The sequence below is a fragment of the Eulemur rufifrons genome, chromosome 2 (genome assembly GCF_041146395.1).
Source record: "Eulemur rufifrons isolate Redbay chromosome 2, OSU_ERuf_1, whole genome shotgun sequence".
Classification (NCBI taxonomy): domain Eukaryota; kingdom Metazoa; phylum Chordata; class Mammalia; order Primates; family Lemuridae; genus Eulemur; species Eulemur rufifrons.
Window position 1 is genome coordinate 102,300,344 of NC_090984.1, and position 24,696 is coordinate 102,325,039.

Sequence of the window (24,696 nt, forward strand, 5' to 3'; positions counted from 1 at the left end):
GAGATATTTTCAAAAGGCCACACTGCTTGTGAGTGGTGGAGAGCATATTTAACACGGGCTGCCTAGTTTGGGCAGGCATTATTTTCATTTTCATAACCAGTGAGGAAACCTAGGTGCAGAAACTTTAAAAGTAGGCTGGGCCCGGTGGCTCACACCTGTCATCCCAGCCCTTTGGGAGGCTGAGGCAGGAGGCTCTCTTGAGGCCAGGAGTTCAAGACCAGCCTGAGCAACATAAGGAGATCTGTCTCCATTAAAAAAATAAGAAAAATTAGCTGGGCCTGGCGGCACATGCCTATCCCAGCTACTCTAGAGGCTGAGGCGGGAGGATTGCTCGAGCCCAGGAGTTCGAGCTATGATTGTGCCACTGTGGTATACTGCCTCTGAAAATTGAGGAATAGTTTGATGTTTACTATATGCCAGACACTGTTCTAGGCTCTGTGGATATATCGGTGAACAAAACATACAAAACACTTGCTCTCATGGAGCTTATATTTTAGAAGCAGGGATGGGACAGTGGGAGAAGCAATCAAGTAAATAAATATGTAAATTATGATAAAAGATAAGTGCCATGGCAGAAAATCAAGCAGAGGAGGAGGATGGGGAGTGCCTAGGTTGGGCAATGTTGCAGTTTAAAATAGGGTGATCAGAGAAGGCCTTACTGAGCCCTTGGAGCAAACACTTGGAAGATGGGAGGGAAAATTATTAAAGTTCTACCCTTCTGGATCTCACCTTTACCGAATCAGAGTCTCCAGAGAGGGGACCCTGCCATCTGTATTTTTTAACAAACCTCACACATGATTCAGGTGCTCAGCAAGTTTTGGAAGCCACTATTCCAGGGCTCCTCTCTGCCCAAAGTGAGGGCCATTCACCTTTTGTTTTCAGGAAGTTGGGGAAGAAGTGGGGGTGACGGTCTGGAAACTGACTATAAGGTGGTGGTGGTATGGTGTGAGCTTACAAGAAATGGAAAAATACAAAATCCATCTGGTACCAAGGAAGAAGGGAACAAGGGATTCATTGGAGCCTATGTTTCATCTCTCTTGGATTTTTGGCAATGAATGTCTCTTCAGATTAAAATCTAACAGAATATTCTCACTGAGAAACAGAGTTGGTGAGTAGAGGATTTTAGAGGTAATCTCTAAGGGTAGTTCCAGGGAGGAAACTGATTTCCAGAGAGGGTCACCCTGGCTACACAGGTCGTTATCCACAGAGCTAGGATGAGAACTCAACTCTTCCGACATCCAGGCCAGTGTTCTTGCTGTCACAAGGCATGCCAGTGCAGTCTTACCCAGTAAACATGTAGAATGAATGGCTGAACTGAGTAATTTACTGGAATTTCCTGGGTATCTTACAAATGCTTGCAATCTGGTTTTAGGGGTGCTACTCCCACTTCCAAGTCCTTGATTTTGACCCGTGGCCATCCAGGCCTTATCCCCAGCATAATATGGGGGATATTGTTCACGCTCAGGGCCATGAGCCCATCTCCTGTGGGTCTCAGCCAACCAGTGCCAGGGATCGGGCCAGTGGTGTTGACTTGGGGATCTTACATAGGAAGTCAATGAAGATTCAGCTCAACTGCCCCATTAGGCTGGGAAATTGTGAGACATTTCTCTCTGCCACCCTAGGAGAATGGCTGACTCCAGTAATGTCTGGCATCAGAAGGGCACTGGGCTCTGCTGCTTGATGCTCAGGTGATTTTCCTCAACCCACCCCTTTGCACCTCAATGTCCTCTATTGTTGTATAGATATGTTACTGCTACTCACTTTGTGGGGATGTAGGGATTTAATGAGATATCGGATATTTGTACTTTTGAAAGTTATTGCTACTCAAGTATTTGATGTGTTGGTTCAACCTCTCTGTAAACTTCTTGAAGGCAAAGATCATGTATATTACATTTTCCTTAATTCATCTAAACCATTTATTACACCTGACTCCCTGTGAACCCGTTTTCTCATCTGTCAAATACCCCTCCCATGAGCTAATAACTGTGATGGTCCCCTGTACATTGTAAAGACCTGTACAAATGGGAGGCACCAATATTATAATTACTGCTATTAGCGGTAGTGCTTTGCACTTCATTACTGATGTATTTTAAAAGAGCTACAAATGCAGACAGTTCCTAAAAACTAAAATTATTTCACTGTCCCACAGGAGCAGCCTTAGCGGGTTTTAATATCTAGAGCTTTCTTCCGGAAGTCAAGCAAGGGAGGTTTGGGAAAGATTTGGTTTAAGCTGGATGGTGGCACACAGAATCCAGGAACGATGCGGCGGACCCTTTAAATATTGGGATGGAAGGGCGGAGCCGTCGTTAGGGACGCAGCTGGGCCGCTTGGTTTCCAGGAAGTGACGTCAGGAGGCAGCGGGATGGAGGATCTGCTGGAACTGGGCGAGGAGTGGCGCCGCGGCTCGGCTGCCTCCGTGAGGACCCACGCGGGGGTTGGGGGCCAGGATTTGGCGGGTGGGGAGGAGCGACCTCGCCGGCTCCGGCTTCTTGAGGCTCCTCGGGGCAGCGGGCCCCGAGCAGCGCCCGGTGAGGCCCGGGGGGAGGCGGCATCTTCCGCCCCGCCCCTCGGTCGCGGTGGGTCCGGCCGCTGCTGGAGTGGGGTTTGCTTTATTTAAAATCTTCGAAAAGTGGAAAACAGATCCTGTTCCCGCCGGCCTCTGGCACTGGTGGGAAGATTCCCAGCCTGTCTCGGCTTTCTGAAGCCCCAAGTGCGAACTCCCCCATAACAGACAGGTCTGAGGGTGATTGAAGGGGCCCTAGCCAGAGTGGCACTTGCACACGTCCTAGAGTTTTCCCCTTGGAAACAATTCCAGAAGTTCAGGTAAAAGCCTCACTGTTTTGTATGTGGAAGGGAGGTAGGCAGAAACGGTCTTTCTTCTCCGTAATCCCCACGGGAATGTGGGCGTTCCCTAAATTTATTAGTTAAGGAAATCAAGACTCTGGTTTAAAACGTGAGGAAGTGATTAGGTGCTCAGGCCTTGAGGTCAGATGGAGTATAAAGCTGTTGCGTGGGTTAAAAAACCTTTCCCTCTGTTTCCTTATGCCTAGACTGGAGATGTAATTGATAATGAAATGAGCTAATGCTTGGAAAGCATTTAACACAGTGCTTGGCATATGCTAAGTTACCAGGAGAGGTTAGCTACCGTTGCCTCTGAGACTGTGATATAACTAAGGTTATAGTTAGTAAATAACAGCTTGATTCAAGACCCAAGTTCAATGTTTATCTTACTCATCACAACCCCATCGGGCCTTTTTATCTTTAAAATTAATCAAGATCGCCAGTCACTAAAAGATTGGGCCACAGGGCAAGTTTTTAGATTCCGCTGTTGAAATCTCTTAAGTGTTTTGAAGTGCCCTGGTGGCATTGGATGTCCTCCAGGTACTAGAGAGGAGTACCTCTCTGAGGGACATGAGGGAGACATGAGAGCTGGTAGAAAATTGTTCTGGAATGAAGCAGACTGCCTGACTGGCCACAGAGAATATTAGGTCACCAGGCCTTTCTGATAGGTGAACTTTTTTAGTACCTGGGGATGTGAATGTAGTTGTTTATTCATTCATTCTTTCAACAAATATTTATCGAGCCCCTGCTGTGTATCACAGATTGCCCTGGGTGCTGGAGATATAGCAGTGAACACAACAAAGTTCCTGCCCTCAGGGGCTTATATTCTAGTGGAGGAAGATAAACAATAAACAGACTACATTTAACAGACACAAAATCAGATTGTAGTTTTTCCACCCTGTAGATTTATACAGGGTCTTTAAGAAATTTAAAACTTTAAAATTCTTAGCGATCATTAGAGAAATCACTTGTAAATAGCATTTAGTGACAAGATCATTTAACTTTTGTTTCAGCGCAACCACTGTGTATAGCATGCCATATTGAGATGCCCGATAATATGACAAATGGAAAAGGACAACCACGGTGAAGGGATGGGATTGTCTGCCTTGAGAAATTGAGCTGCTTATTATCAGAGAGATTGTTTCCATCATCCCTGAAACCTAAATGATTGACATGACAATTTGAAGTGTAAACACTGCTTAAGAGTTTTTATGAACTCCCTGTAACCAACCACTGGTGCAATCAGTCCTTTGAACAAATTTCAGCATAGTGTAGTGGAAAGAACCCAGGATTTACTCTTAGATTTACGTCTGCCACTTAATCACCTTCCTGGGCCTTATTTGTAAAATGGCGTCAGTCCCTGTCCCTGTTACTATGAGAATCAAGTGAAACCGCATTGAGATCTAAAAAGTGCTTATGTTAATGCTGGTTTTTTAAACAAAGTAAAGCAAAACTATAAATATTTCAACACCCACTAGTCTGCCTAAATAAGTTTTGTTTATGTGCCGGAAAGCATTTGAGACACAGAGCCTCCACCCTAGGAGGGCCTTGGGAAACACCTGCATATGGTTCATTTGATGAGTAAGAATTTTGAAGTGCTCTGATTTCCGAAGATAACATCTCAAAATTCTTGTCATAGATTTCCCTTAATGTCTGTAAAGGCAAATCTGATTAGCGTATATATCAAAGCAAATGCTATCTGTTTTTCTCTGGTATCAGTTGTTATGGAATTTAGGAATTCTTTCCAAAAGCCTGTTTAATAACTATTTTCATGCCAAGCTACAGCCTTGAAATTAGGCCTTCCTAAAATCCCATCTAGGAACATGGGGGCCTTTACCCTTTTCTCTGAGCTGTGGCATGAGGTCTCTGCCCATTCTAGAGGAATTTCTAACCACATTTCTTTGGGTAGAAAACTGATTTTGCTTTTGCAGTCACCATGGCTGCTAGAAGAAAACCTTGTGATCATTAATCCATGAATTTACTCTTCTCCTGTGAAATAGAACAGGCCTCAGGTGCTTTTTTTGAGTTTGGAGAGTTTTCTAAGAACATATCCAAGTTACTCAAATCCTTTTCTCCACCATATCATCATAAATCCAGTCCTTGCTTACCTTCCCAGAATTGTCATCCTTATAATGGCTTAAAGGACATTGGATCAGCAGTGCCCTCTCTTTCTCCTTACAGGGGCCCAAGATGGGTCGCCGAGCTCAACAGGAGCCAACTCAGGCCGAGAATCACCTCAGTGGCAAGAATTCCTCTTTGACTCTGACTGGAGAGGTGGGTGCTAAAAAAAAAATAAACCTGAAGACATGCTTTTTAAAAGTTAGTGATTCCTCAGGGAGCAGGGATTTGGTATTCTGTATTTCTTCTCTTGAATGCCAGCCCTTCCTCCTGTCTTGACATGGGAATTCCCTTCCTTGGCATTTGTCCTAGTAGCAGGAAATGAAGGAGGAAGTTTTTTCTTTGATGCTAGACTAGTTTCTTTGCATTTCTTTATATCTTAGCATAGAACTTTTTATGTTAGCTGAAGCCAGAGACTGGGAAGTTTCAAAACGCAGTAGAAATCCAGGTTTTTATTTCTGCCGAATAAATGCCAGCAAGGCACGCTGGTGGTGTAAGGTTGGATGGATTGCACAACTGGACATTTGCTCTTAGTGGCGACCTGCACTTTCTACAGTTTTCAGGCAGGAAGAGGACCATGTATTGGCCTTACTTTACTGGAAACTTTTCCCGGTGGCCTGGAGTTATGGGAAATTATCCATCTTCTTTGTAGAGGGTGGGTAATTTTGATGAACAATGCTTTTCAATGCCAGAGAACTACTTTTGGCAGTTTACTCAGAGCACCTTTTTACCTTCCTCTGTCCATTGGAAAAAACTTTTCAAGAGTCAGCCACAGGGTCATCCCCTCTGTTAGCTCTTTTCTAACTTCTCCAGGCTGACTTAGTACCTATCCCGTAGTACCTACTTCTCATAATGCCTACTATAGAATGTATCACATTATATGCTTATTGTCCTTTTATTTGTCTGTCTGCCCCCCTAGACAGTGAGCTCCCAGACAGCAGGAAACCTGGCTTCTAGCTTGCTGGCCCATAGTCATTTAACAGCAGATGAGGGGGCCTACACTGAGAAGCCTAATGGGCCAGGCACGTGCATGAGCAACATGTGCTGGGTACATGACACAGACACACTCCACTTAAATATCAAATACTGAATATTCTTCACTTTCATAGGAAATACGTTTGCCACCGTTTTCTTCAGCTCTCCACATGGCACTGTCAATTTATGTTTCATTTTGTCACATATGGTAGAAGTATGGGTATGGGGAATCCTTACCCTAAAACAGCTATGCCAGCACAGAAAAACTGGCAGCCGACTCTTGGCCTCATGGCCTGAAGACACTAGGGAGTGGGTTGGGGTAGGGGGACCAGAAACTGGAGGCCACATGCCCCCTGTAAAGGGGCAGCTGCTACTTAGCTGAAGTTGGTGGATGTTGTGGGGAATACAGGCCCAGTATTGCCAGATCTTCTGAGTTTTTAAGAGATGCTGACAGTCTAAAATTTTATGTGGGGCCGGGCGCGGTGGCTCACGCCTGTAATCCTAGCACTCTGGGAGGCCGAGGCGGGTGGATCGCTCGAGGTCAGGAGTTCGAGACCAGCCTGAGCAAGAGTGAGACCCCGTCTCTACTAAAAATAGAAAGAAATTATATGGACAACTAAAATATATACATAGAAAAAATTAGCCGGACATGGTGGCGCATGCCTGTAGTCCCAGCTACTCGGGAGGCTGAGGCAGTAGGATCGCTTAAGCCCAGGAGTTTGAGGTTGCTGTGAGCTAGACTGACGCCACGGCACTCACTCTAGCCCGGGCAACAGAGTGAGACTCTGTCTCAAAAAAAAATAAATAAATAAAAAATAAAAAAATAAAATAAAATTTTATGTGGAAGCAACACATTTTTAGAGGTTAGCAATTAATCATGAAAATCACATCACAGTCTAGGCTGGATTTGGCCTGAGAGTTGTCAGTTTGTAACTTTGGCTGTGGTACCTCCATTATAATACTTACTATATTGTATTCTAATTGTTTACATGTCTGGCTTGCTCATAAGATGTGAGCTTCTGGAAGGCAAGGGTCGTCCCTTATCATTGTACCCTCTTACCTGTCACAGTGCCTGGCATAGAACAGGCATGCAGTTGCTACTGCAGAGGGTGAGGTGGGTAAAGTACATAGCATGTGATGCACTTAGACATTGGAGGCTGAGTAGGGGCGTTACAGAGTGGAGGGTGGGCACATAGTGGAGCATTAGAGGCATGATTGTGGGAGGAGGGTGTTATAAAGTAGGAAGATGGCCGGGCTTGGTGGCTCACACCTGTAATCCTAGCACTCTGGGAGGCCGAGGCGGACGGATTGTTTGAGCTCAGGAGTTCGAGACCAGCTTGAGCAAGAGCGAGACCCCGTCTCTACTAAAAATAGAAAGAAATTATATGGACGGCTAAAAAATATATATATAGAAAAATTAGCCGGGAATGGTGGTGCAAGCCTGTAGTCCCAGCTACTCAGGAGGCTGAGGCAGGAGGATTGCTTGAGCCCAAGAGTTCAAAGCTGCAGTGAGATATGATCATACCACTGCACTCAGCCTGGGTGACAGAGCAAGACTCTGTCTCTTTAAAAACAAAACAAAACAAAACAAAACAAAAAACAAGTCTACATAATTGTGAAGGAGGTTATAGCTGCCACCTATAGTGATTAGGTGAGTGAGCCTGTGATGACTTGAGCAGGATTTGAAACCTTCTGTGGCCCCCATACTAAATCAGCTCCTAGGCTGGGGTCAGTGGGCACTGTTCACCTACCGTCCCCTTCCCCTTGGCTCCCAGGCGAGAATCATTGCTGCGAATGTATAACTCCATCGTCACCCAGTGTGATGAACTTTTCGGGGTTTCAGCTTTTCAGGAATACCTACTTACTTCAAGACATTTACATTTTTTTTTTTTTTTTTTTTTTTTTCCTCTCTGGGCTTTAGCATTTTTCTGGAAGAACATGATGAGAAGTCATTCTGCTCCTTACCCAACTGTTGCCCCTGAAAGCAAGATGCCAGTCAGGATACCAGGATTCCTTTTCTTTCTGGGCTAATTGAGGTTTACAGCAGTGTGGGCAGCCTCCCACGGGGCCAGATGCTCACTGTGCTGTGTGGGACTTTTTGGATGTTTCTTTCTAAAATTAGATACCAAGACTTGTGTGTGTGCCCATTTACATTCCAATTCTGAGTGTATTACTTGATACATTTATTTTTGTGCTCTTGCTGACTACATTCTAGGATGAAGATATCCATGCTAATGCAAATACAGTACCTGGGAGCTGTCAGACATACTGGAGTTACTTTAGAGTTAAGTAGGAATTAGTTCAAACAGATGGTTATTTTAAAGTGAGGTGGTGGAGTTGGAGCTCTGGTGAAGGAAGCAGAAAGAACACAGGGCTTGGCATCAGACGACCAGAGCTTGAGTCTGGGCTCTGCTAATTGCTTGGATCTTGAGCAAGTTCACTAATCCCTCTAATCCTCCATTTCATTATCTGTCAAATGGTGAGGATAATACCACCAGAATGATATGGGGGTTAACTGAGATATGCATTTAAAAGCACTTTAATAAACTGAAAAGCACTGTACAAGTGTTCATTCAGTAAATGAGTAAATGAGTGTTTGGACAGTGCCTTGCTGCTTTTATTAAAGGGCAGCAAAGAAAGAGGATGTCAGTCAGGGTCTGTCTTAGAACTGACTTGGAAGTCTCTTCAAGGGCTACTATTCATTTATAGTAGGTTGGCTGGTAGCTTTCTGGGGCAGAGTTTTTATGCTTTCCAGTTGCAGTGGGCAGTTCTTATGAAGGGTGTATAAGAGTGCAGACTTCAGGTCATACAGGCCTGGGCTGAAATCCGGGCTGTGTCACATGTAAGCTGTATGAATCTGAGCAAGTTACTTAATCTCTCTAAGCCTCATTTTCCTCACTGATGAAACAGGAATAACAATCCATCCATCATGGGGGTAGCTGGAAAGAAAAAATGATACTATAGGGGTAAAGTCCTTAATATCATCTGACACATAAGTGCTTGTTATGTTGCTAACCATCATTGTTTCTCTAGAACTTGGGTGTCCTTTTTATTCTGCCTTAACCTTTGCTACTAAGGTTGAAAGCTGGTAACCTTTAGCTGAATTTAGCCTGCAGTCATGTTTTATTTGAGCCATAAAGAATTAAAGATTTTTAATTTGGTTAACATTTATAAATTGTGAAACTTCACATGAAAATCTAGATTTGGGGTTTCTCTTTAAAATCAGAGGTCCTGGCACAGTAGGAATGTTGGACTGTCATGGCCACGTGGCGTCCGCTGGCCGGAGCCGCAGGTGGTGCGTGCTTATGTGCAGCCGGCCCCTCCAGTTCACTACTTTGCACTTTAATACACTTGGTCAGATGTCCTCACATTTGATCTGCCTGGCTTCTATCTCTATTTGAGTTTAAAACTCCTGCTGTTTTAGGACAGATTGATTTTCAGGCATCCTTCTGTATCTATTAGTATTGAATTTGGCTACATGCAACAGAAATGACTCCAGCACTTGGATCAAACAGCAGTGATTTTTTTCTCACATAGCCAGGAGTCCAGTGGAGGGCAGAGCAGAGTGGACACAGTCACTGGAGGATGTCCTGCATTGCTCTAGCCCCTTCTAGCTTCCTGTTCCGCCATCTGGAGCTTGTGACTTTTGTTTTCATGGTTGCAATATGGCTGGTCATTCTCTCCAGGGATAAGATCTGCATTCTAGGCAGGAAGAAAGGGAATAGTTGAAGAGTTCAAGGTGCATGCCAATTAAGCATGCCCCTTCTTATCAAGAAAACAGTAGCCAGAGATCTCTAAGTAAAATTCCAGTTGCATTTCATTGGTCAGAACTGGGTCTTACAACTACTCTATGTTTCAGGGGAGTTTTTGACTGGGCACATTGCCACACGGTAACATCTGGGTTTCTCAGTAAGGGAGGGGAGCAGAATGGCTACTGAGAAGGCAGTTCAAAACCGACATGTCAATTTTAAAAAATAGAATTTACACAATGTGTTTTTTTTTCTTCATAGCCCTGGATATGAAAGGAAAGAATTATTTTTAGTAACTAAAAAAAAAAAAAATCTACATTTGTCTCCAATTTTTTAATTTGGAGTTCAGTGGAAATATTGTAGGCCCTGAGTTCGAGGATACCTGATTGAGTTGCCTGTATGAACTCTCTTACTAATCTCCTCCTTCTTACGATGATCTCCACAACCACTTAGGACTTTCTGCCTGTAGGATACCTGTGGCCCACTCCAGGTGATTAAACTCTCTCACTCTGAGAGAAAAAGAAGGGTCTCTTTATTTGCTTGGCCATTCTGTAGATTTCAAGCAATAAATTGCAAAGAACTTACCTGTCTAATTTTAATGATTTACCAGAAAGGTGAACTCTTTGTGTCATTTTACTAGCTCAGTTGACTCGAGTTGTGCTTACTTCTTTAGAGTTGTCTTGAATCAAATTAGGCAATGCATGTAAAATACCTAGCACAGTGTGTGGCACACGGAAACCCCTCAGGAAATGGTAAGTACTAAGAAAGCTTATGACTGTGCCTTTTTGTGGGGAGGGAGTGCATGTACCTGTCGCAAATCAGGCTTGGATCACCAGAAGCGTATTTCATTAGCAATTCAGGTTGGCATTGCAGGTATTGAGGATTTTGCTGGAAGATAGTTCTATGATGAGTATCTACATGTCTGCAGTGCATAACTTTCTCTGGAGAGAGCAGGTCTGAGAGTTAAACCAGATCTCTCTACCTGAACCTTCACCTTCTTTTGATTCAAATGGTCGTGCTCTTACAGAACTCCTTCAAGAGCAGCCCAGACACTTTCTACCATAAAGTTATTACTACATTACACTGAGTTTGGGCAAAAGTAATCTTTGGCATAACCTCTCCAGGGCTAGCTTATTGTTTGGATGAGCAGTGCTCACTTGGGTCTAGACCCCTTTTTGGGTTAGCTTTTATCTTATAGATTGTCCTTTTAATGATAGTCATCATCACTTACATTGGAACAGTTGCTTGCTTGTTCTTAATTCATGCAATATCCTAGTTGAGCCTCATGGTAGCTCTTGAAGTAGATACTCTTATTTTCTCATTGTGCTGGTGAGGACTTTGAGACTTGAGAGGCTGGGTAACTTACGCAGAGGCATTCAGCTAATCTCTGACTCTGGTCAAGTCTTTCTGACTGTAGCCAGGTGCTTACCCACTACCTAACCTCTCCTACCTGCTAGACAGGTAAATGCAGAGACCTCCCAGTAGAGAAGAGTGTTTTGAGGAGAGTGCAGAGACTTTGGGGATCCTTTTGGAGCAGGAGCAAGTTCTCATTTGATCACCCTTATTCGTCCAGTTGTCTGGAGAAGTGTTGGAGTCCCAGCTGTTCCCTTTCTCTCCCTTCATCCCCTCAGTGTTCCTCTGAGGACACAGAACTGAAAGTTAGCCAGATTCTCGTGCAGGAATCTGAGAAATGCTGCTGGGCTCATGTTCCCAAATTAGGCCAATTTCCTCATCCCCCAGCAGCCTCACTCAGCCGGAGCTCCCTTGGCACTTTGCATTACGTCTCTTGCCCTCCTCCTGTCCCCTGACTGGTCTGCCAGCCGGGCAGTTATTTTCAGCCCAATAGGGTTATCTGCTGACCCTTTTTGGTGACATTTTTCTTCTTTCTCACAAAAATAACTCTCCTGATTGGTCACATTTTCCAGCCTTTTTCGTAGCCACTCTCCAATCGGCTGGGTTGAATGATGCTTCTGATAACGTTGCCGAAGAGAGATGCGGGGAATTTGATATGGAGCTGTTCATAAGGAATGCGTTTTCCACACTTCATATTTATGTCATGCTTTGCATGCTTTGGTTTTGAACTCTCCCTTGGGGTGTGCAGATGTACATCGCTGACCCATCCCTGGGGCCGGCTGCTGTGTGGGAGGGAAAGTCGTCTCAGGGTAGAGCCTGCACTTTGAAATCAGCCACTCAAGATCTCCTCCAGCTCTGGCTTTGGCGCATGCGCTTGGTGCCCCAGTACAGTGTGCTGTCCTGCTGGCTTCCTGGATTCCCAGTTCAAAGCTGGTGCTTAAAGGGCACTCTAAGATTCTCTTCCTCACCTATGGGAAGGGTTAAATGAGAAGTATGTGACAAGAGCTTAGCCCAGTGTACCATTAAGTCAGCTATTGTTGTTATTATCTATGTAACTTGAGAAGCAGAAAAGATTATCATTCTGTCTTTAATCCCAGCTCTGCAGATTAGGAGCTGTCTATCCTTGACAAGTTACTTAACCACTTCCAGCCTGTTTGCTCATCTGTTGAATGGAGATAACAGTAGCATCTATCTCATGGAATTGTTGGAGGGTTAAATAAGAGAATGTATAAAGCTTTTACAACAGTGCCCAATACATGCTATTAATTGTCATTATTTGTGTCACATGAAAACTAGGATGTATTATCAGTTTATCCTAAATTGCAGGTCTGTTCAAGATACAGGGATTTCATATTTCATAGAACTAGCTGACCCTTAGGGCAAAGAAGCATTTGGGTGAGGAATCCTTTTGATAAGAATTCTTTGTGCCACTTGAGACCCATTTTATTTGTCTCCTCTAGTAGCATTTCTGCCTATGCCAGTGGTCTATTATTTGATAACACCTTTCCATCTTCAAAACCCAACCCTCAGCCATGCATGGTGGTGCACACCTGTAGTCCCAGCTACTTGGGAGGCCAAGGTGGGAGGATTGCTTGAGCCCAGAAGTTCAAGTCCACCTGGGCAACATAGACCTCGTCTCCAAAAAAATTTTTAAAATTAAAATAAAGTGAACAATCAGAAATCCCAACCCTCTTCCTAGAGGTTGGCAATATTTCCAAAGAATAATCCTTAATTAGTGATCTAAATCATTTTCTTTGTTCTGGGGGCATGTGAGTAGAGAATGAGGAGAGCGGGAATGACATTGGGGACCTCAGTGACCTTAGATAAAAGGTAACTTCACTCATTCATTCACTTATGAAACTTGATTACTTTCCACGTTCCAGGAATTGTGCTTGGAGCGGGAAATACAGTGATAAACTAGACATGCTCCCCTGCCCTCTAGTACCTTGACCTAGAGTCCTACAGAGAAGCGAGTGTCAGGTGGAGGTGGACACAGAAAGATATGGGAGTCCCCACCTTGAGTACCTACGTTGAGCCTCTCTGTCCCTTTTAGGGACATCTGGAAAGGTTGTCCAGGAAGAAATTATGTTTGAGCTGAGACTAGAAGGATGAGTAGAAGTTAACCAAGAGAAGAGTGGAAAGAATATTCTAAGTAGAAGGATAAGCATAAGTCATATTCTGGAGGCAAGGGAGAGAGCGTGGCATGTTGGGTTTGTTAGTGGAGCCATTGGCCACACAGTTGTTGAAGTGGTGTTCATTGGTGACTTTATGTTCCAAACCAGCCCCTTTGCCTTTTTTGACAAATGAACCGCATGTGGCCAGTATTTCTCATATGACACTGAAATAATTGGTAACATTAGGAGAGTTTGACGGTGAGTTTTCAGTATTTTCTAGCCTTGTTTTTTATTGCTGTATCTTCAATACAGCCACTACACTTTTCTATCTGCATTTGTGTTTGCTGGTCAGGAAAACCTCTGAGGTTTTCAGATTCTGTTGTAATATTGGGATTTGGTTTGACTCCTTTCTAAAGTAAATAGACTTGACTGTGTTCATAAGTCTTTGTTTCATATGGGAAAATTTTCTTAGTAATGATACCTTTGTTTTAATGGGAATCAACTTCTATTTCAAGGTTCCCAGAGCAAAAGACTCCTCAAAATTTATGGGTGTAAATAGCATTCTGATAGAAAAAAAAGAACTAGAGAAATGGGTTGAGCCACTGTCATCTCACCTGGACTGCAACAGTTGCCTCATAACTGGTCTTTCCTCTTAGATTTCCATCTTCCTGCCATTTAGCTAGAGTTGTCTTGTAAAAATGTGCATCAATCATTTCACATCCAAAATCTTTTAATAGACACCCATTGCACTTAAAGTAAAAAAATCCTAAATCCTTACCTTGACCCTGTGTGATTTGGGCCTTTTCTCTATCTTCAGCCTCATTTCATACCTGTTACCTTGTTGCAGTCACACTGAGGTCTTTGCTTATGTAGGTCCCTAGTTATTCTAGTTCCCTAGAAGAGTTCCCTCGGGTACTATAGTTCCATAGACTAGAATGGAATCGAATAGAAGAGAATAGTTCCCTGGCTCCACCCTACTCTTTGCTGGGCTGACTCCTACTTATCCTTTGGGTTCAGCTTGAATATCACTCCCTCAAAAAATATCACTCTCTCATTTAAATTAGGAGCCCTTATTATACTCTCTTGCAGTGGTGTTTTTGTTTGTTTGTTTGTTTGTTTTGCTTTTTCCTATCACCGCAACCATAGCTTGTAACCCTATATTTGTGTAATTATTCAGTCCCATCTCCCTCATTAATTGTAAGCTCCAGAAGTGCCTGTTCTACATTGTACGTCCTCAGTAAGTACTGGTTAAATGACTGAGGAACAGGTGTAGGGAGATGATGCGTCCAACCAGTGGGAGATGCCCCAGGAGTCTTTGACGTGTGGGACTTGTGTGTGCCAGGCTCTGGGATGGAGCTAGACATTTGGAAGTCCTTAGCTCTCTGAGAGTTTTAGTAAGAGAAGAAGGCTTGTGATGGAAGCCAAGGAACAGACAGAAGGTGAGGAACACTCATGTTTAGAAAACACACAGCCCAAGAATAGCTCACAAAAGGAAATTCAAAAAGAGTGGCCAGAGAGGAGAGGAGAAAACCAGGCACCTGTGGTGTCCACAACCCAAGATAAGCGAGTGTCAAGGGGTGAGGGGTCAGCAGTGTTTGCTGCCAAGAGGGTCCGGAAGGTGAGGCCCCAGCAGAGTCTACTGGATTTAGCAGTGAGGCCCCTGCAGTTTCAGGGGAGCAGTCAGAGATGGGGCTACATGCACCTGACATAGTACCACCCACTGAGTAGGTTCTCAGTAAACACGTGTTGAATGATTATGGCATGTGTGCACTCTCTACCAAACGTGGAAGGCCTCCCTGTCTCCCTCCTGACATCTTGTTCTCTTTGTTCCTCTCTTACTGAGCCTTCCTCTGTTTTTCCTCTGCTGGTTCTCCTTTTCCTTCATCTCTTTGTGTTTTTTCTCTTAACTAGTATTAACAAAGAACTCAATCCCCCATACTCCATTTTGCCTCATCCATTCATATATATTTTTATTGACATATTTATAAGTAGAATTTTATTCATTCATTCACTTCTGTATCCTACATTTATTTTTTATTTTTGTTTATTTTTATTTATTTATTTTTAAGACAGAGTCTTGCTCTGTCACCCAGGCTGGAGTGCAGTGGCATGATCATAGCTCACCGTGACCTCGAACTCCTGAGCTCAAGCAATCCTCCTGCTTCAGCCTCCTGAGTAGCTGGGACTGTAGGTGTTCACCACTATACCTGGCTAATTTTTTAATTTTTTGTAGGGTCAGGGTCTCGAACTCCTGGCCTCAAGCAGTCTTCCTGCCTTGACCTTCCAAAGCGCTGGGATTTCAGGCCTGAGCCATCATGCCTGGCCTATCCTACATTTAATATACACTTTCCAATACAAAAATGAAGAAGATTATTTCATATTCTACTTGGGGAGCCACATACTTAGACAAAAAATTGTAATACTGAAGTAGTATCAGAAAATGGGGACACAGAGGGAGCACCTCACCCTGCCTGGGAGTTAAGGAAGGCTTCCTAAAAGAGGTGACTCTTGAGGTGGGTTGATATGTGTAAGTAGGAATTTGCTAGTGAGCAGGAGAGCAAAAGGCCATTTCTGGCAGTGGGCAAAGCTTGTTCTCGGGCATGCCATTGTACCAGGGCATGGTGTTTTTCGGGCATGGGGAAACAATGTATGGGGAACAATGGCCTGGCATTCCACTGGCATTCCAAGTGGAGACATCTAAGTTTATTTTGTATGTTGTAAGGAGCCCACAAAGATTTCAAAGTAGCACATGACATTATTGACTTTGTTTTCTGGGACGATAAATCTGGCAGTTACCTTGGGGGATAGGCTAGAGCGGAAGAGCTTGTTGGCAGGGAGAGCAGTAGGAGGCCGTTGGAGTGGTCCTTCTGAGAGATGATGAAGGCATGAAGCAAGGCAGTGTTCCCAGACTTCAGGCATTCCCTGATTGTTTGTACAGTTTTTCATATCCACATACCACTCACATTAACTTTTTTCTTCAAATCAACTCCCCTTTTATACTTAAATACATTTATTTTTAAAAAGAAACTACATCAGTGAAATTATAGTTTGTTATAGTTATATTTTTCTAAGTACACATTAAAATACATGCATGACTATTTTTAAAAAGGTGCATTCCTGTGCTACTTCCAGTCATCTTGCTTGCACGAGTGGTGTATCTACCTTACTTTGGGAGGCAATAAACTAAAGGCTGGCAGAGGGGTGCAAAGAGGAGAGGGCAGTGCCAAGAGACCATTTTGAGGGCAGACAGATAGGATATGATAACATATTAGCTGTTGAAAGTGGGAGAGGAGAGTCTGGAACTGACCCCACGTGTAGCTGAAAAGCCTTACTAGGTAATGACATTTTTGAGACTGAGAATTTAAGGGTCTTAGCTGTTAAGGAGCAAGAAGGGATAATTATTTCAATTTGGGGCATGTTGAATTTCAGTTGCCTTCAGGATTTTCAAAGAGATGATCTGTCATGTTGAAAATTTGGTCGGGAGCTTAAGAGAGAAAGTTGAAAACTAGTGATAACAGATGTGTTATCCCAGAGTCATCAGTTCTGGGATCTCTAAGAAGAACCTGTAGGATGAACTTCTGATTCCTTTGTGTGACACCCAGACCCTTCATGATCTCCAGGCTCAAACATGTTTTAAGTAGAGAAGCAATATGATCAGGTTTGCATTTTAGAACACTTTGGCAATAATCAGATAGGGACAGATCCAGGTTTTATAGGGCCTAAAGCTTACATAATTTGTAGACCTTCTCTAAAAAAAAAAATTCAAAATTATGAATTCAAAATCAAGTATGAAAGTAAATAATTTATAATGGAAAGGAAGTCATAGCTAAGTTACTGGAGGCTTGGATATTCAGATGCCTTTCTTTGGAGATCTTGTTAGGTAGTTTACCAGTAATGTTTACATAGAAATGTCTCCTGATTGAAACTTAGCTTCTCCCTGCTATCTAGAACTCTCTGTAAAACCAGGAGCCTGTGGGATATCGATTGGAGGAAGGTGAGCCTGAAAGCAGAGAGACCAGGTAGGAACTAGCTGAGAGATGGCAGAGCATGAGTTTATTGAGCCTTAATTTGCGTGGTTGTGCAGTTTTCTCCAACATCTCTCAGCAGGCTGGGTCTTGACACAGTGAAGGCCCTTGGTTGGCTTGATCTAAATTTTAGGGGGTGTCTTAGTCAATTTTGCGCTGCTATAACAGAATACCACAGACTGTATGATTTATAAAGAACAGAAATTTATGTTCTCATAAATTCTCATAAGTTCTGGAGCCCTGGAAGTCCAAGATCAAGGTGCTGGCATCTTGTGAGGGCCTTCTTGCTGAGTCATACCATGGTAGAAGGTGGAAAGGCAAGAGAGCACATGAAAGAGAGAAGCAAAGGAAGGCTGAACTCATCCTTTTATAAGGAACCTGCTTCTGTGATAACAGCATTAATCTATTCATGAGGGCAGAAGCCTTCATGGCCTATCACCTCCTAAAGTTCCCACATCTTATTACTGTTAAAATGGCAGTTAAAGTTGAACATGAGTTTTGAAGGGGACATTCACACCATAGTAAGGGGTTCGAGGAGGAAATGTGGTAAAAAGACAAGGGGATGAGGCATGATGTGGGGGACCTTGGGAATGAGCTAGATTGATAGGGAAAGAAGTGACACCAAGAAGGAAGTGGTTAGATAAGGAGGGAAGGAGGAGACTAGATATTTCAGAGATGGAGCAGTTCCAGTTACAACTGGAGTTTGAAAAAGTAGCAAGGTCAGGCATATAGAGGGTCTGGGAACTATGAGGCTAAACATTAGAAGAATTGTTGATGTGAACATTAGCTTTGCTTAGAATGATGAGTAGTTATGGAGAGAGAGTGAAATGCCCAGATTTTTGATCAATGCTCAGGCCATTGTTAGTGACAGGGTTGAAGAAAGAGAGAGAGGTGGTGTAGCTTAATGGTAGGAGTTTCAAATAAAAGTGTTGCATCATAATTTGGAAGAGTAATGATCTGGAGGAAGTTTAGGGAGTGAAGCAGGAGCATTATCTTGGAACCTTGGTTTGTGGGGTTTTGTTTGATTTTATTTCATTTTTTGAGACAGAGTCTCGCTTTGTTGCCCGGGCTAGAGTGAGTGCCGTGGCGTCAGCCTAGCTCACAGCAACCTCAAACTCCTGAGCTAAAGCAATCCTTTTGCCTCAGCCTCCCGAGTAGCTGGGACTACAGGCACGTGCCACCATGCCCGGCTAATTTTTTCTATATATTTTTAGTTGTCCAGCTAATTTCTTTCTATTTTTAGTAGAGACGGGGTCTCGCTCTTGCTCAGGCTGGTCTTGAGACTCCTGAGCTCAAAGGATCCACCCGCCTTCGGCCTCCCGGAGTGCTAGGATTATAGGCGTGAGCCACCGCGCCCAGCCTGTGTGGGATTTTAAAAGAATGAGCAGACTCTGCTTGAAAGAGCTGCAAGAAAAATGAAGTCCATGGAGGAAAGCCAGGATTTAGGGGAGGCAAGGAGATGGAGAGAGTGTACTGTGAGTAGAGAAGATCTAATCTGTTTAGGAACCATAAGATTGTGGTCAGAAAGCCTCATTGAAATCATTATCTAGGCTAGATTTCTTCTCATTATGTGGCATGTCAGTAACTACTGAGAAGGGGCAGAATGATAGTAAAATATTCGTTAAATAATGACATTTTACAGGAAAAGGGTACTGACTAATGTTGAATATCATTGGTGATAGACTGAAACATTTTTGGTCACATGCCTTTACCCAGTATAATATAGAATGATGTCACTGTGTTTAGCAGATTACTTTTATGTTCCATTTTAATTCCTCCATTTGCTTTTTAGATATAGATTTTTATTTTATTTTATTTTGAGACAAGAGTCTTGTTCTGTTGCCCAGGCTAGAGTGCTGTGGCGTCAGCCTAGCTCACAGCAACCTCAAACTCCTGGGCTCAAGCAATCCTCCTGCTTCAGTCTCCTAAGTAGCTAAGACTACAGGCGCACACCACCATGCCCAGCTAATTTTTTCTGTTATGTTTAGGTATGGGATCTCGCTCTTGCTCAGGATGGTCTCAAACTCCTGACCTCAAGCAATCTTCCCACCTCAGCCTCCCAGAGTGCTAGGATTACAAGTGTGAGTCACTGCACCTGGCCAGCTATAGATTTTTATACTTTTTGTTTTTAGCAATTGCTCCAGGGATTGGAATATGCATCCATAACTTATCACTGGTTATACAGAGTTAATATTATGCCACGTCACATACAGTGTGAGAACCTTGTGGCAGTATAAGTCCATTTGTCCCCTCCTATCCTTTGTGCTATTGATAGCATATATTTTAAAATTATATATGTTATAAGCTTCACAGTACAGTTTGTCATTTCACTTTAAACAGTTGTCATTTTACCATTTCCAGAAATGTTACCATTTCTGTTCTTCATTTCTTCTTATAGATCCAAGTTACCATCTGATGTCATTTCCCTTTAGCCTGGAGAACTTCCCTTAGCGTTTCTGGTGTACAGGTTTGCTAAGAACAACTTCTCCATTTGGTTTATCTGAAAATGTTCTCAGTTCACCCTCATTTTGAAGGATATTTTCTACTGATAGGGAATTCTGGATTGAATATTTTTTCTTTCAGCACTTTAAAAATTCTCAATCCTTTGTCCTCTGTTCTTCACTTTTTTCTGATGATTGCTCTTCTGTGTATAGGACTTTCCTCCTCCCTCTAGCTACTTTAATGATTTTCTATTTATCTTTGATTTTCCACAAAATTTTCAATATTGTAGTTTGACTACAATATGACTAGGTGTAATTTTCTTTGTATTTATTCTCTTAGGATTTGCTGAGGTTTATAGATCTGTAAGTTGATATTTTTCATCAAATTTGGAAAATTTTAGGCCATTATTTCTTCAACTATCTTTTCTGCCCCATTTTCTCTATGTTCCTGGGACTCCAATTTCATAAATGTTAGACTACTTGATATTATCCCATAGGTTTGTCCTGTGTTTTTTGTCCCTGAAGTATTGTTAATTTTTTCTCAACTTTTATCTTTTTATTCTTCAGATTGGATATGTCCTGTTGATCTGTCTTAAAGTTCACTGATTATTTTTACTATTGTCTTCAAACTACTGTTAAGCCCGTCAACTGATTTTTTTTACTTTAGATATTATACTTTTATAAATTTCCATGTATTTTTCACCTATATGTTTTTTTTCTTATATAGCTTCTATTTATCCCCTAGATTCCCCATATGTTCATTCATTATGACCATCTTTTCCTATAAGTCCTTGAACACATTCATATAGCTACTTTAAAGTCCTTGTCTGTTAATTCCAATATCTGGGTCATCTTGGAGTCAGTTTTTATTGTCTGCTCTGTTTTTCACTATGGGTTACATTTTCCTGTTTATTTGTATGTCTAGTAATTTTTGTTTGTTCATAGGACATTGTGGATTATACATTATAGAAACTCTGGATTATGTTGCCTTCCTCTGAAAAATGTTGATTTTTGTTTTAGTACATAGTCAGATTATTTGCAGATCACCTTGAATTTGTGGAAGCTTGGCTTTGGTCTTTGTTAGGTCAGATCTATTTTAGTTTTACGCTTTGTCCTAGAGCAAATCCCATGGTCCTGGGACATGGTCATTACTCTTAAGGCATGGCCCTTTGGGATTTCAATGGAAAACCAGAAGTTTGTACCAAGTACCTCTAACTTGGTGGAACTCAAATCCAAACTCTTGTTTTCCCTGCAATGAACAGCAACTGAAATCTCTTCTCCACTTAGCTTGCTTTTTTTTTTTTTTTTTTTTTAAGACTTTGAGCAGTTGCTTTTCATTGGGTTTCTTGGAGTCCCCTCCATGCATGTGCAGTTCAGCTATTGACCAAGAATTTTAGGGGACTTCGTATGTATATTTGAGGACTCCTTCCTTCCAAGGATTTTTCCCTCTCTGTTTTTAGCCAATATGGCAGTCCCAAACTTTGTTCTTGAGCCAATAAAACTGCAGCTTTCCACGTGAGTTCTAGCTGCCCAGACTGGAGAGTGCACTCAGGGGCAAATCCATTTAAAAGCATGGATTTTTTACCAGTACGGTTCTTTTCTTTCAAGGATCAAATCCCCTCCAATTTATGCCTGCTTTTGTTTGCTCTCCAATGCTTTCAAATAGTTGTTTTATATGTTTTATATGTTTTTATATGTTTTGTCCAGAGTTTATAATTGTTATCTTTGTGAATACAAACTGCTCTCCCATTACATGCCAATTTCTTTTGGATTGTTTCGACATACACTGTAGTTTTTTCAAATGATACTATTGGTGAAAAAAGAATGAGAAGCATTATTGCAGAGACAGATTGTGTCGATATTCTCTTGGGATTAATGACAGGGACAATTCAGGTACATTGGCTATGGAGATACAAAGTGTTCTGATATCATTGGTGCACTTGGAAATAATGATCAGAAATATGGGCTTGAAAGAGGCCCAGAGACAAGTTACCGGAGTATAAGTGTTTGTCCATGCAGATGCTGTGCTGAGCACTCTGAAAAGTTAATCGAGAAAGGCCTGTAGAGTTGCCAAGGTTGGCAGTGTGCTATTTCAAGCGTAGGAGTTCTCGTTTATGGCCTCGAGCTGAGTAGCAAAATTTATGGGTTAAGGGACTGTTCCTAAGTCCTGCCTTTCATGTTAGGCCGTTGTCACCTGGGATAGTAGAAGAGCTGGCCTTCAGCCTTTCTTGTTTGAGAAAGGGTGGGAAGAGAGCCTGAGAAAGTAACCAGGCCTTGGACTGATAAGCTGAAAAAGAGGCTGTAGCATGTTTTAACACTGGTGTATGAGGAAGTTTTTACCAAACTGAGAAAACCAAGAATAATGTAGTAAGTTTTTCATAAGCTATATTTATTCAATTTAAAAGACCATTCCTTATTCTGGTTTGTGTCTTTCCTAATTTGAGGAGATTGGAAAGGTCCCTTCTTTAATAAAATGACGGTGGGAGGAAATGGTGGTTTTTAAAAAAGGGTTCTTAACAAAATTAAAAGCTGTTAATCCTGTACTGCCAACCACATCCCAAGCCCCACAAACAGAAATTTGTTTTTTGAAATATTGACAGCCCATGAAATCCAGAGTTTGGGAAACAGTTCTACAAGTTTAAAAAGTCTTTTTTTAGGTTTACTGGGGCCACTTTTGAAACGGTGTGAAATGTGTGCTAATTTGCTAGCTGTGACCTTGCTCTGTGCTTACAGTGTCTTCTCCTTGGCCCCCATAACTGAAGCAAGGTAAAGAGCTGCAGTGTGAGACCTACGATGTCCCTAGTCTCCCCACAGTGTGACACAGAGTGGAGAATGGAGCTGGGCATTCCTCTCTAGGTCTCACCTGGTGGGGCCTCCATCCCATGGACCAATACTTCTTTTGAGCTACCCTCACTTCTTTTCCATCATCACCCTTGAGAAGCCTTGTGAGAGATCAGGTTTCTGAAAGCGTCAAGGCTACAGCATGCTTCTGCTGTTCTCAACTTGCTCCAAGTTATTCCACTCTGGATTTGGTTGAGGTAGCAAGTCTAGACTGCGATTACACAAAGTCACTAACTCACAGGTCCCAGGAGGGGTTGCTCCTTAGAGTGTGGGGAATTTACACCTTCAACGTTGTGCACATTTCTGGCTGCACACATGCTGGATTGATTTTAACAAATGGAAAGGAGTTAAGAGAATGACAGAAATGTATAGGTTTTGATTTATGATGAATGTTGAAAAGAATGTTTATGTTGGCTAAACTGAAAGAAGTATAAGGGAATAGGGCATATCTTTACACATGTCTGGGAGGTGTATAGACCCAAGAAGAGGAAGAGGGCAGAGCTGATTTAGGATGACCCAAAGGTATGTGATTAAGATTAAGAGGATACCATCCAAGATGGGAAAATCCAGGAAGAATTTTAAGAATGACTTTCAGGACTATAATCTGTTCTCTTTGGATCAGCTTCTTTGACACAATTGCTGGCAGCTCTATTCCATGAATCACTTAAAGCGGGCAGTTGATGACTCTGTAGTGAGCTGTGGGATATGGGTATTTTTATTACAGGGTATGTGTGAGTATTTGGAGGAGTGTGACGCCACCAGAGCATTTGCCAGACACTGTGGCTGTTCCGAGCATCACATTTATGTCTCAGTGAGGAGTGGAGCTGTGGTTTCCTCTTCTTAATTCAGGCAACTTTAAGGGATTTCTTGCTCTTCAGGGAAGCTGGAATAGAAAAGAATTGGATTCCCGGAATGAAAATTTGCAAGGCAGCCCCAAATAAAAGACTTTCCAATGTTTGACTACCAAAAACTTCCCATTGTCTCAACTTTAAGTATTAAGGATTTGTCCTTCAAAGTCTGCATTTTATTACTTATTATTTCTCATGAATAATGTAATGGCCACTATTGGCACCATTTGTTTCCAGCTCCGTGTCAAGGACTGTCTCTAGTGTTTGCAATAGACCTGCGAGGAACTCATGATCCTTCTCATATTACACATGAGGAAAGGAGGCTTAGTGAAGATATGACCAGCCCAGCTAGAAAGTGATAATTCTAGAATTGAAACCCAGGACTGTCCCTCTGTCCCCTCTCCCGCTCCCTCTCTTCCTTTCCGCTCCTGCCCTCCTCCCTCCACCTTTAAAGTGACAGCTTTTCCCCTTTACTTCCTTCTGGCAAACTCATTTTTTCCCTTGGATTTAGTCCTTTCTTCTTCAAAGCTACTTCACTGTTGGTATGAGGAAAATATCTTGTGGCATGCAGTAAAACACAACTACTTTCCAAGTGTGAAGATTTATGTTGAATTCAGCCTCACCCAGCTTGGCACTGTGCTCAAGCTATTATGATTTCAGCATCACTTCTTAATCCTCACTTTGCCCTTAACCCTTCCCTCAGACTAAGCCTCAACTTGCCTCACTAAAGGGGTAAGGATTGGACTGGGCTGCTTTCTGGTCCTCCTATCTTATTGAACATATTTATATCATCGACAGATACATCTTACTTTGTGCCCAGAAAAATAGATTAAGGAGACAGCCCTTTTGGTTTTGTCTTCCCTGGTCCTATCTGGAATATAGCATTAATCTAGTCTCTAAATGGCTCTAGGCTAAATGGCATTAATCTAGTCTCTCTAATTCTCAGGAACTTTGTTTCACCCCAGATTGATTCTTTTCTATAGCTACTCTGTCCTTTCCGGCTGACATGCATCTTGCTGCTAGGAAATCATAGATCGTATGGTTCAGCATAATGCCCTGGTGTCATACATACCTGGATTTGAATTGTTTGCTTACAAATAGTATGATTTTTACCTGAGTTAATCTCTCTAAGCCTCAGTTTCCTCATCTGTAAACTTGCGATGTAGTAGTGCCCACTGCATCAGGTCATGAGATTCCTGAAAGTAATCCTCCTAAACCTTTACTATATGGTAAACCCTCAGTGGATGTTGGCTATTGTGATTATTATTGTTCGCTATGAATTAGTTAATATTTTCTTTTTCATTGCCTAGATCAGCTCCTTCACCATTGATCGACTCCTTGTGCCTATGTATTCTCCTTTCTCTCTGTGGCCTTGTACTCTGTCTTTATCC

The 24,696-nt window shown here is 42.5% G+C and overlaps 1 protein-coding gene across 2 annotated transcripts in view; it reads left to right on the forward strand.

The window, feature by feature from the left end:
- Positions 1–2,362: 2,362 nt before the first annotated feature.
- IFT43 (intraflagellar transport 43) overlaps positions 2,363–24,696 on the forward strand; it is an 83,683-nt gene continuing 61,349 nt past the window's right edge. For both annotated transcript variants that reach the window (XR_011232911.1, XM_069465142.1), the window contains exons 1-2: positions 2,363–2,416; positions 5,023–5,115. Coding sequence is in view for 1 of the 2 variants with exons in the window: in XM_069465142.1 (XP_069321243.1) it covers positions 2,363–2,416; positions 5,023–5,115 (147 nt within the window). In the remaining variant the exon portion in view is untranslated. The remainder of the gene's footprint in view (positions 2,417–5,022; positions 5,116–24,696) is intronic.